The sequence below is a fragment of the Salmo salar genome, chromosome 10, assembly GCF_965601325.2.
Source record: "Salmo salar chromosome 10, fSalSal1, whole genome shotgun sequence".
NCBI lineage: Eukaryota > Metazoa > Chordata > Actinopteri > Salmoniformes > Salmonidae > Salmo > Salmo salar.
Window position 1 is genome coordinate 11,621,736 of NC_138300.1, and position 13,000 is coordinate 11,634,735.

A 13,000-nucleotide genomic window follows, 5' to 3' on the forward strand; every position below is an offset into this window, starting at 1 on the left:
TCTCTGCACTCTGAGCATGAGTTGGCACTGCCCACGATGTGCTGCCTGGCGGGCACAAAGACAGACCCAAACACAGCATGCCGACAGTCGTTAGCAGTGCATCGGGGGGATGCCATGCCACAAACCTTACCATAGTGGGAGGGGGGGGGGGGGGGACAGAGTAGGAGAGGTAGACTCAAAACAAACTGAAAACCAACGGAAATAAGGAACCAAAGTCTTGCACTTGCTAACGGAAATGGACTAAAACGAACTCTTGACTGAAACACTGAGTTCCTACCTTTGTTTAGTTTCTTTGCAAATTGGGGGTGTGTGTGTGAGGCTGCATTAGCTGTGTGGCTGCAAAGGGCTGAAAGGCGACTGCAAGGTGTCTGACCAACCGGCACTTACCTTGGAACGCCGCGTCTCCTCCCCTTTTTCAAACTGACTGACTGTAACTTACTGACTGGTTTTACCTTTGGGTTAGTGAAGTGAGTGTCCCCCGCAAACTTTTTAAGGTTCTAGGATTTTTTTGTCGTGGAGAAGAAGTGAAGGTGGTTGGAGGGGGGGGAAGTTGGTTTCATTTTTGTGTTGTTGCTTGTTGTTTTCAATTTTGTGTTTTTCCCCCCGGGTTGGGAGAGAAACAGGCAAGCCATACCTGTCTCAAACGCCACAGTCCGATACTGGATCGGCGGGCTGTAGGGCCCTGGACCTACACTCGTGTGCGCGCGTATTTTCACGTCGTACGCCGAGTTGGGTTTTAGGCTGTTGAGCACGTAGCTGGACTGGATGGCGGGCAGGCTGAGTTCCCGGGGTGCGCCCCCCACGCCCGTCTCCTGGTACGCCAGTGTGTACTCCGTGATGTCCCCGTTGCGCTCTGCCAGCACCGGGGGAGACCATGCCAATTCTACCGAGCAGCAGGTCACGTTGGAGCTCTCGCTGATTTGGGGGTACCCTTGGGGTGTTTGTTCAGGCACATGCAGTTCGGCCGTAGCCTCCTCCCCGAAGCCCCCTCGGCTCTTAGCCTGGACTTTGAAGAGGTAGGTGGCACCACGGTGGACGCTGGCCACTGTGTACTGCCTCTCCTGGGGGGTGAACTCCAGAGTAGCCAGGGGGGACACGTCCTTACGGCCAAACTGAAGCCTGTAACCCTGCAGCTCCATGCCAGGGATCATAACGTCGGGTGCATCCCAGCGCACCACGGCCGACGTCTCCGAATCGTGAGCCACTGACAGATAGGGCGGCCCAGGCACTGTTGAGGAAAGCAAACAAACAAAACTTTTATCCATTTATATTTTACTCTAGGAGGTCAAACAAGATTTGTTTTGAAGAGCGAGAACGGTGTGTGGCTTGTACATCTAGGTACGCCAATAACAAATAATAGACTGTGCTGTAACATTGTGGACAAGATTAAGGCTGCTCGGGAGGACAATGGTGTATGTTTGGTATGAGATAAACTCGTTTTCTTCATTAACGAATGGAATGTGCCTTTTAGTGGGGCAAAAAAAACATTTTCTTTCGGCAGATGAAAGGTTATGCAAGAACAGAGTCAGTAGAAACAGACCACTAAAACCGTTTTGTCTGGGACTACTTTACACTTTCAACAACATGTTGGGCCAGTAGACCTACAGTACTCCATTTGGGTTGATGTCGATTCCATTTGAACTCAGTCAATTCCGATAATTACATAAAATTCAACTGCAGCTTCAAAGGTCCTCTCAACAGAAACAATGAGCCATTTCTCCTATTCACGAATTGATATTCAATTCATTTCAGCATTGACGAGTAGAAGCGCGTACAAATGGGAATTGGAACTCAAAGTGACTGTGATGTAGCCTTGTCCCAGATCTGTTTGTGCTTGGCCAACTCCATTGTCATTGTCAAGCCTTGGCAGAAACAGACTGGCACCCAGGCTAACTGTGATGTGACTCTCTTACAAAAAAAGTATTCTCAAAGTTTTAGTGCGAAAGATAAGAGATAATCAACTCGAGATATGAGGCTTTAGACTGGATGAGCTATAGAGTGGATGATGCAGTAGTCTAGACGTTCTACTTCAGTGACCCAGATTCGGGGTTGTGGATGGCTCTCCTCTCTGTGTTACTCTCCGTTAGTTAGTGGTCCCATCAGTGTGACAGAGCCAGTGTCAACACAGAGGCTTTGTCTCAGAAGTGAGCGGCGCTTAGTGAGAGATGAGTGCTGTGAAATTGCACTCCAGTCCCGTCTTAGCACAGCGGTCCCACACCAGACTAGTCATCCAATGTTGTCTATGAAAATACATGAGGCAAAAGATGTGATCTTTCACTTGATACACCTGACTCCCAAAAACGCTACCAAAATGCTATCCCCGAAATACTACTACACAGGCTCAATCATAAACATACACACACAGGCTCCAACACAACACACGCATTAGGTGCAAAAGTTCAATTTGTGTACATGTGTGTTAGGCTACTCTGCAATGCAAGTACTTCTGCCATTTACGTGCGTACATGCTTATGTGTGTGTGGGTTGTGTATGCACTGTGCCTCGTGATTTAGCCCAGCTCAGCAGACAGTTCCTGCCCTTACATCATCCCTGCTGCACACAGGGCAATTTGGCCTCTCGCCCAGGCCAGGGCCCAATCTGGAGAAGCCAAACATTTGTCTGGAGCCATCTCTCCCTGGCTGGAACAATATCTACCTCAATGCTATGTGTGTGTGTGTTTCAGTGTGTGTGTGTGTGTGTGTGGATTTCTGCCGACACATTTACTGTATGTGTGCACTCTTGTACACACACTCTTAGGCACTGTGTAGCACGCACACAGGCTCCCGTACCAATTGACAACTCACATCTACCCCACTTCCCCATATACCCATCCACTTTGTTCCTTCTTGTTAATGGGCCTGTTCTGGGCAGGGGCAAATTGAGTTGGAACAGTAACGGAAATGCAGCAGCCTCCAAACAGCGGCGAGATGAATACGTCTATTACTCCCCGCTAACAAACTATAACTTCAGCCCTGCAACCAGCCTGTCTTGTTTAAACTTGACTCCCCTCACATTCACTGCTTAGTAAGCCCCAATGAGAAGATCCGAGATAATGGGCCTGAGGTGTGTGTGTGTGGGTTTACAGGGTAGGCTAGGGACTACTGTAAATGAAGAGGAAAGGGTAGTTGGGGTTAACTGAGAAAGCTGGTTGATGCTAAGGGAAAACTGGAGGATGGAGGGAGGAAGAGGAGGAGGGGGTGAGAACGAGAGTCCTCATGATGAAGGCGACATGGGACTGGGAGCAATCTGCCGCAAAGAGGGGACAACGAGGGGGGGGGGGGGTGCGGACACCTCCCCCTCTCCTTCCATCCCTCTCTTTCTCCTTCCATCACTCCATTCCTCTCCACTTGGCCTCCCTCAATCCTTCCTAGTGGAGCTAGAGGCACGTTTCCCATCAGGGCTGGCTTTAATGGCCGCTGTTGACACACAGTCGTCTTGATTGAGTAGTGGATTGGGTTTCCTACTCATTTTCTCTCCTCTCGCACGCGCACACACACACACCCACACACACACACACACACACACACACACACACACACACACACACACACACACACACACACACACACACACACACACACACACACACACACACACACACACACACACACACACACACAGTAGTAAAACACACATGGGCGTACACACACACAAAGACAACACACTCTCTCTATTGCTCTGCAATCCCCCCTAAAGACAAGTAACACGTGTGTCTGTGTATAAGAGCGTGTGGGTACGTGTGTGCACGTGCCAAGTGAAAGTAAAAAAATGGCAGCATTCTTACATGCTGACCAGACCGTCTGCGAGCGCGCATATTGATTTTGTCCATCCACACCAGACGCAATCAGGACACGCAGGTTGAAATATCAAAATGAACTCTGAACCAGCTATATTAATTTGGTGACAATTAAACATTTATGCTAATTTACCTAGCTAGCTTGCTGTTACTAGTTAATTTGTCCTGGGATATAAACATTGGGTTGTTATTTTATCTGAAATGTACAAGGTCCTCTACTCTGACAATTAATCCACAGATAAGTTTGAACCTCCTTCAGGCTTCTTCTTCTTCTTTTTTGGACTTTATATGGCGGTTGCCAACCAACTTTATGGTGCATTACCACCACCAACTGGACTGGAGTGTGGACCTCAGTTCATCTTTCAATCACCCACGTGGGTATATGCTCCTAAAAACCAATGAGGAGATGGCACGTGGGTATCTGCTCCTAAAAACCAATGAGGAGATGGGAGAGGCGGGACTTGCAGCGCATCAAGCGTCACAAATAGAACCAAGTTCTATTTTAGCGGCTGGCTACGCAGACACTCATTGACGTGCGCAAGCAGTGTTGGTGCAATGATTGAATAACATGTACGTGTACAGTTATTTTCCAACGCTCGTGGCGTGTGGTCAGCATGTTAGTGGTTAACCTGCGGCTACAACTTCCAGAGAGATATATCAGGGGTCGTGGGCCCTTCTCACTCTACTGTACACTGGCTAAGGCTCTCCAAAAGTGCTCCGCTGCATTTTTGCATCCAATTGATATCAGGCGTCGAAGGTGGCACGAGCTGACCAGCGTTAGAGGGCAAACATAATTGAAAATGCTTCCCCACATATACTTAATTTAGCTGTGGTGATGAAAAATCGCCTTGGCCACGCTTAGAGATTCAGCTATTTTGACAGCAAAGGTCTTCTGTAATACCTTCTGTAAACTCTGCCATCTTAATTTTCCTCTCTTCTTTTTTCACTATGGTTGACACTGACCCCAAAAATGTAAAGTCTCCGCTCAAACAATGCTGACATTTCACCAATGTTCATTTAAGAACCCATTAGGCTACCAGAATGCACACCACTAAGTGGGTGGGTCAGTGGCCCACCAGAGGCAGTTGACAAGAATCATTACATTCATTTAACATCTATTTTAAGACAGAAAAGACAGAAGAAATCAAGATAGTTGAAGGAAAGCCATAAATATGAGGTGCTACAAGCTTCGGTTTGGTGCAATCACCACACGTTGTGCTAAGTAGCCAATTAGGAGAAGGAATAGCCAGGCGGTCTGCGAGGGCTAGTGGCATCCAGACGGTTTCTTCCCAGTGTATTCCGGGGCCTGTCCAGGCATCCCGGGATTAAAATAAACTCCCCGCTCGGCTCAGCGTTATAGCGCCAACATGCAATCTGCTCACCTCACGGGAGAATGGAGATGGGATGGGAGGATGAAGAGGAGGGGGAAGATGGAGGGATGAAGACTAATGAGAAATTCTGACTATTAAGAGTGGGAGGAGAAATGGCCTTTGGTGGCCTGGAATGTTAATGGACTTAATGGAACTGAGTAATGTCCTTCTGTATACAGTATATTATTTTAAAGTGTAGTACAGTATGGACATATTTTAGTATTCTTTATTTTACTGTTATGAATAGTTAGGGACAGTTCAAAATGTGTGTGTGGGGGTTCCAAAATAGGGGAGGGTTGTCTAACTTTATGTTTTGCTTTGAGGAGTGTTGTGTGTGGTTTTTTTATTGGGTACAGGGGAGGGTAGTGCGTTTTTTCCCTCTGGTTTACATTCACTCTTTTGCAGGTTTTACTATATAATTTGTTTAAACCTAGCCAAATGTCCTCATCTGCTTGCTTACGCTATACTGTAAACACCCAAAAGACTCTGGCAAGTTCGCTAGTCCAGTGTCACTTTGATTATGCCTGCATATCATGGTTCACCAGCAGCCCCACACATCTAAAGAATAAGCTACCAGCCAAAACAAGCTTGTAAGAATTGTACTTAACTCCCCCCTCATACTCATCTGGAGGTTGAGCATTTTAAGCAGCTAGGCTGGCTATCTGTAGAAAAAAAAGAGTAGTATTAATTCAACTTGGTATGGTCCAGATAATTATCATGGACTCAGACCCCAGGTACAGTACCTATCCAACTATTTTTCATTTGTTAGAGATGTCCACCAGCATCAAATCAGAGACAGAGGCTCTAGAATTCACTGTTTTAAATATAAGAGTCTATCTGGTACGGACACATTTTTTATATATCGGCGATCCACTTTTCATTTTCCATTTGTTTTGTCTTTGTTTTACACACCTGGTTTCAATTCCCCAATTGCATGTTCATTATTTAACCCTCTGTTTTCCACATGGTTTTTGTGCGTGATTGTTTTATGTATGTTCGGTCCGTTATTGTGGGCTCGGTATTACGACATGTTATTGGAATATTTGAGTAAAGTTACTTATCTCTGCTGTCCTGCACCTGACTCCTCTACACCAGCTACACCCAGACCACTACACTACCACAGCAACTCGAAGTCATACCAAAAATAATGTCAAAAGCTGGCTAATGTGTACAGGATAAACTTTATGTATTCACCTGTTTGTAAAAAATTGGGCCCACAATGGAAATAAGTCCCAACTTTATTGTGCAACGCCGGTCACTTAAAAAAATCATTGTACTGTGTGTATATATATATATATATATATATATATATATATATATATATATATATATATATGTTTTTTTTTTACTGACAAATAAAATCAATCAATCAAACCAAACTATGCAGTGGCCATTTGATGAATCTGTTACAAAACACCAAAAAGTTTAATGACATTCAGAGATCAAGCGAAGCCTTCAATACTGGCTAGACCTACAAGGTAGGGAGGGATTGTATTTTCTGTTTGTCGAGATTGACATAGTCTATTTATTGTTGAAAACGCAAACCATGATATTGAAGAGCCCAAAGTCGGTATGCTTTGTTTATTGGTTGTGGTGCATTGGCACAGAAACCTGTTGGTGGAAAATTTGTTGCATATATTTTATATAATTATAAATAAGGCATTTAAATTACCCTTAGCTGATCATTGTCTGCAGCCGGCTCTGATCGTAGTGTAGGCCTAATGAAACAGGCAAGGAGAATGAGCTTGTACGCGGTAGTCGGTGACCCCTCAACCTTCTGGCCCGTAGCACTGTGTGTCATTAAATGTGCAGCAAAAGCATGCCGAAGTGGAAAAGTCGATATCCACGTTTATAAACACAGGGTCGCTACAGTTATTGTTACTTGTGGTCGTAAACATTGTTTTAAGTTTATTCTATGAGGGAGGAGGGTGTGCAATTTTTTTATACAGTACAAGGGGTCATGCGAAAATATATTTTATGTGTGGGGGGGGTGCATTTTTTTTCATGAGACCTTGAGTTGGACCAGCCCACCCCCACCCATAGATTTCGAACTGTCCCTTGTTCTGAATAGCCAGGGACTGGATTATTCTAAGCTCTGTTGTATGTAATTGCTGGCTTTTTTTTGCATGTCGCACAAAACCATTAATTTCAATTTGATGTACATGTCTGGCCCTTTCTTTCAAAGTAATTCAACTTACATCAACCATGAAGGCCTTAGAGCCCGAAGGCGATTTGAATAGACAAGGTGACGTCACACACCACCAACTTCTATAAATCTAGCTGTTATTACTTGGTTAATGAACACAAGGAAAGCAAAGTAATGTTTGCCTGGCTACCAAGACCCCTTGCTCTGCCACGCCCACAGACGTTAGTTTCTTCTCCGCAATGAGTCTGGGTCCGAGTACCTCCCCGACCCTTCAAAAAATGCGAACACATTCGGGCCGTCTGATTAGTCCAGAAACTGATGGGTTGGGCCAGAGCCGGAACACAACATGGGTAAAGCGGGGTTTTGAAAAGTCGTCATTGGCTTTGATACTCTGAGTGGTAAGAGACGATTCAATCGCTGAAAACTTTATTTTGTACAATGCCCCTCCTCAACACAATTGACTTCAATGATGGCAGTCTTAGACTAAAGTATGTTGCCGAAAGACAGAGCAGCGGACTCCAACACCTACACACAAGTAGCTGGCTGTTACATGAAAAGTCATTGATCTTGACTTGATCGACCAACCCCTTTGAGTTGGATGAAATTATTCTATCCTTGATTTTCACAATGTTTGTATTGATGGAGTTTGAGGCATTATCGATTGAACCAAGAATTAAGAGTTTGACATAGTCCTACTTTCATCAACTTACCATTTCTTTATTTTGCTGTCATAAGAGTCTAGTTGCCCTTCTGAAAGATTAAAACCAGTCTCTCTTCCTGTGTGTGTGCACTCACTCTTTTCACATGCATTACACACGCATTAACATGCACCAGTGTGTGTGTGTGTGTATGTTTGTAAACCAGCGTTTCCCAAACTCTGTCCTTGGGGCCTCAACGGGTGCACACTTTGGTTTTTGCCCTAACACCACACAGCTGTTTCAAATTATCAAAGCTTGATGATTAATTGATTATTTGAATCAGCTGTGTAGTGCTAGGGCAAAAACCAAAAACGCGCACCCCTTGGGGTCCCGAGGACCGAGTTTGGGAAACCCTGGTGTAAACATTTGCAAGGGCCCTCCCTCCCATCTGTGCCTTTGCTTTATCAAAGTACAAGGCAGGGGCTTAACTTGTCTGACAGCACAATGTCTCCCTGAAATGGGCCTGAGAAAACCATGAAAACCGTCTGGACCACGATTTGACTAAGCCCCATGGCCGAGCTGGTAGCTCCACTGTCACATGAAAGAGGAATAGGAAGCCTCTTTTACCTCCTAAGGGGCTGAGGCTTCTCTTCTTTTCTTTTTGTTCTTCCTCACGCTAATTTATTTATTTGGGGCCGCGTAAGCTCTTTTTCCGCTCTTCAGTAATAAAAAGGGAAAGCGGGATGGCTTTGAGGGATGGATGGAGTGAGTGATCAGTCAGCGCGGAACGACAAGGGAGGGAGGAGAGCAGTGACAGTACCAAGGCCCTTTGCCACCCGTCACACTACCTGACACCTGCGATAGGCACACCTGTCAAGATCAGGACCTGTCATATGAGGCGTATGTGTGTTTGTGTGAGAGTGTGTGTGGGTGTGTGTCTGCTTTCGAGCGTGTGTATATTGAGTGTCTGAAGGCCGTGAAGCGGACTGGCGTGGATGCACACACAAAGGAGCCTCATATCTTAGCCCTGACGGCCCCATATTTGCTCAAAGAGGGCTTTCACGGCTCTCCAGTCTTGCAGGGTTAGGTCGTGTTCACAGTAGCTAAGCCTTCTGGGTTCTAAAGAGGCTTAAGTACCCTGGTTCAAATCAAATAGGATTGTCTCTGTCTTTCAAAATGTGTATTTTTTTTTTTCAATAAACCCACAACCGTTTCATCGAGAAATATTTGAATGGTAATTTTCTTTCCAATATAGGGAAGGTAGATTAAAGCCTACAGGTGTAATGAATTATGACACAGTACTAATGCATTGTAATATATGTCATGAGCAGGAAAAAGTACCCACTTGTCATACTTGAGTAAAAGTCAAGATACCTTAATAGAAAATGAAAGTGAAAGTCACCCGGTAAAATACTAGAGTAAAAGTAAAAAATTATTGGTTTTCAGTATACTTAAGTATCAAAAGTAAATATAATTGCAAAAATATACTTAAGTATCAAAAGGTAAAGTAAAAGTATAAATTATTTCACATTCCTTATATTAAGCAAACCAGACGGCACAATTGTGGTACTATATAGACTGATATTATAAACTGTATGAAAGACTGACCTGCTCCTTTGGTAACCACCAGTTTGGGTTTGCTGCGTGCTCCATCTCCCTTGGTGGTGTACGCAGCTACTGTGATGGAGTAGGTGGTGTCCGGCTGGAGCCCTCCGATGACCATTTCCTGTAGGAAACAGGAAGAAGACAAACAATATATCAGAACACTGGTGAAAACATATGACCATCACCAACTCCGCAGCCAACCACCTTCTCTTACTATTTTATCATGTTCTGCTGATTTTGACCTCTAAGGTGGATAGAATGCTTTCTGTCCTCCATTTTGTTTGCAGGTTGAATTCTGCTAATCCTACCGCTTCCTAAACATCCTACTACTCTCCAAAGCTACAAGATGCATATGATAAGGAGGCAAAAGGATATACATTATATGGGGCATTAGCCAAGTTACGCTCACAGTAAAAAACATTTATGCACCATGGCTGGTGCATGCAGTTTTCCTTCAGCCATTATTTTCTCTGGTGCTCTTGAGAGAGAGGAATCTTCGATCAATGCTGATGAATCTTTCAGTAGAGGGGCCTGGCTAGCTAAATGAATGCAGGATGTTTTTAGACTGGTCAGCTGGGAGATGGAGAGGTCAGCGCCGGTAAAGAGAGGACATTATGTACTGTTTTCACACCAAAGATGGCGGCGTCAATATCATATATATCATGCAAGTGCTTATGAAACTGGGGAATGGGGCCAAACGTTAAGATTCAAATTATGTCAGAAAGGAATTGTTGATAAACACAAGGGTCAATCGGGTGAGTTTGAGGAAGTATGATGATGAGGCAGCCGTTTTAGATTTCAAGACTCTGATGATATATTATATCATTCATGTTAAGATTTACTTAAAAAATAACTGTCTAAACAATGTGACCATTGATTAACGGATGATTTTTTTTTTATTTCACACTCAATCGTAGGCGTGGCACCAGCAAAGTAAAAGAAAACAGCAAAATCGCAACACAAAACGCACCATCACAACACGACACGACACACAGCACAACAACACACAGTAGCACGTAGTAGCGTTAAGCAGTCCAGGCACAGGGAGAAGCAGCACCCAGATATTGCATCAGCCACCGTCTCATCATCCACACAGCTAATTAGCATTATGAATTCTGCCTTTACTCTCTCTAGGACATCAATACTGGAGATAGGTAGCACCGGATAGGCTATGCTAACTTGAGAGAGCCTGTTTATAATATATAGTGTTAGGGCGTTACTGATAAAGCACCATAATATCAAAGCTCTATTGAATAGGATGATGTAAGTCCGGTCGTTCTTATACATGTGAACATAGCTGGGGTGATGCAATACTCAGTGCTTTTTAACCCCTCAACTACACAGTAGCACTCTGGCGACTCCAAATATACTCACGTATTCGGCTGTATCGTCCGTTTCCCACTACCCCCCCCCCCCATATAGAGGAGAGTGCAGGAAAGAGAGCGATTTTAAAAGAGAGAGAAAGAGGGAAGAAAGAGGAATGTGAGAGGAACTCAAGAGAAGGGGAATGTGAGAGGGGAGCGTGTTGTGAGGAGGTAGAGAAGAGGGTGAGAGCAACAGACATGTCAGAACAGGTCAGACCAGAGAGAGGGAGAGAGAGAAGCTAGTCTGTTTTAGGGAGAGCAGCTGAGACTAGGGAAGAGGTGTGAACTGAAGTCTATGGGGGCTGTTTACAGTGTTTTTTTTCATGAGGTTACTATATCTACTATAATAACAGTGCATTACCGCCAAGTTGGATGACTCAAATTAAACGTATAAAAGATTACTAAAACATCCAAACTTTGGCTGAACCATTAACAATTTGTTAACAGCCTGTCATAATAAGGTTATTTTTATTAAACATTTATTTCTATTTTAAGTCTATTTTACAAGAAAGACCTGTGAAAGAAGAGACCACACGTTATGAATGTTGCTTGAAAACATTGTGAAATAGATATGTTAATAGACTTCTGGGGATAAATATTCAGTTTGTGTACTTTTGCTTTGTTTGTCCTAGTGGTGCAAAGCTGTAATTTACTGTATGATGACACAGCACACCGAAAATAGTTTGTGTATTTCCTACACTGTTTTGTTGACAGAGGCTTTGTAAAAAAACAACCATTGTGCTGGCTTCCATTATAATTCTAGCTTTCAGGGAGGACAATTTTTCTCTAAAATGCTTTCATGCCAATTTTGGTTTTCCAGCCTCAGAATACTATAATCAGCCATTTTGTGCCGAGTTGCTGTGCTCGATACGAGCCGTGCAATCACACTTTTCAAGAAGTGGACCACTGAGGTTCTCTTAAAGGGGGGTCTATACAGCCCTAATAAAAGGAGGGGAAGTGAAAGAAGGAAGGTGTGATTATTTGTTGAGGGCAGAGGAGAGGAATATTGCAGAAACATGAAATGATAAACTAAAAGGAGAGAGCACACGTATTGTACATATCGTAGCACACAATGTAAAAGTAATGTGTAGCATTTACACTTCCACAAAACAAGACCACAGAACGAAGGTCTTCAGGTTCCTCTTCAGTTTGTTGTACCCGTGACAATTTTTCTTTCATATTACACTACCAAACAGAATTGAACTAATCTTTACATAGGCTCTCATGTCACTCCATAAGTGTGTCATTCCAATAGGACAGCTTGATACAATGAATTGGTTAGATTGGCTGGATCATACCTGGGCGTCGGCTAGCATGACGTCCTTGATCAGAGGCAGACCGCGCGACTCTCCGTTCTCCACGCGCACATAGTGCACCTGGTAACCACGGATCTGGCCGTGCTGTCGCCCCGGCAACAGGGAGCGCCACATGACCTTGAGCGCCGTGGAGTTGAGCACCTCCACCTCGACCCGCCGAGGAGGAGCCCCTGGAACTGTGGGTAGAAAAGAAGATAGGGCCAATGTTAAAACACTGCGACAGCATAGTCCGCTCATATGGTATGAACAGGTTATCGATCTGGCATAAGCACACTTACACAAAAAACTACAAGAGCTATTCCCCTGACAGCCAGATAGACTAGAAACTTCAACTCTGCAGTCTGCACACATAACCCCCCACCAGACTGTAGGGGCAAACCTTTCAAGCACACAAAACTGTACTACACAGCTCTCTCCCTCACAACCTGACCTCCCAATAAGTGTCTACTCTGTGTCGCCGGTCTCCGGTTAAACCCCTGTCTCTCAGACATAATGGAAAGCCTTTATGTGAGGCCTTGGCATCCTGCCTTTTACTGTGCACCGCACTGGCCTCCAGAGACAAATTGGCTCCTACGCACGGTTAATAAAAGTGTGGCCCATTTGCACCAGTGTATTGTGAGGGATGGCGAGCCATCACATGGCTGAGTTACTGTCAGCCTCCCATCAGTGGAATTGGCTGTGCTGTGACATGGCCAGCCATACGAGGTCCTGAGGTGTGGCATGCTCATAACTGTTAGAGGCTAAACACTAGGCTGTTAGACACCA

General features: G+C 44.6%; 1 protein-coding gene across 15 annotated transcripts in view; it reads right to left on the minus strand.

The window, feature by feature from the left end:
* Nucleotides 1-13,000, minus strand: part of LOC106613507 (receptor-type tyrosine-protein phosphatase S) — a 283,006-nt gene that overhangs the window by 61,767 nt on the left and 208,239 nt on the right. For 9 of the 15 annotated variants that reach the window (XM_082956707.1, XM_082956706.1, XM_082956708.1 and 6 more), the window contains 4 exons: nt 12,218-12,411; nt 10,930-10,956; nt 9,559-9,676; nt 635-1,228 (listed from right to left, as the gene is read on the minus strand). The exons of 3 other annotated variants lie outside the window; for them this stretch is intronic. In XM_082956707.1, coding sequence (XP_082812833.1) covers nt 635-1,228; nt 9,559-9,676; nt 10,930-10,956; nt 12,218-12,411 — 933 coding nt within the window. The remainder of the gene's footprint in view (nt 1-634; nt 1,229-9,558; nt 9,677-10,929; nt 10,957-12,217; nt 12,412-13,000) is intronic. 3 more of the 15 variants (XM_082956712.1, XM_082956703.1, XM_045687314.2) reach the window with 1 other exon arrangement.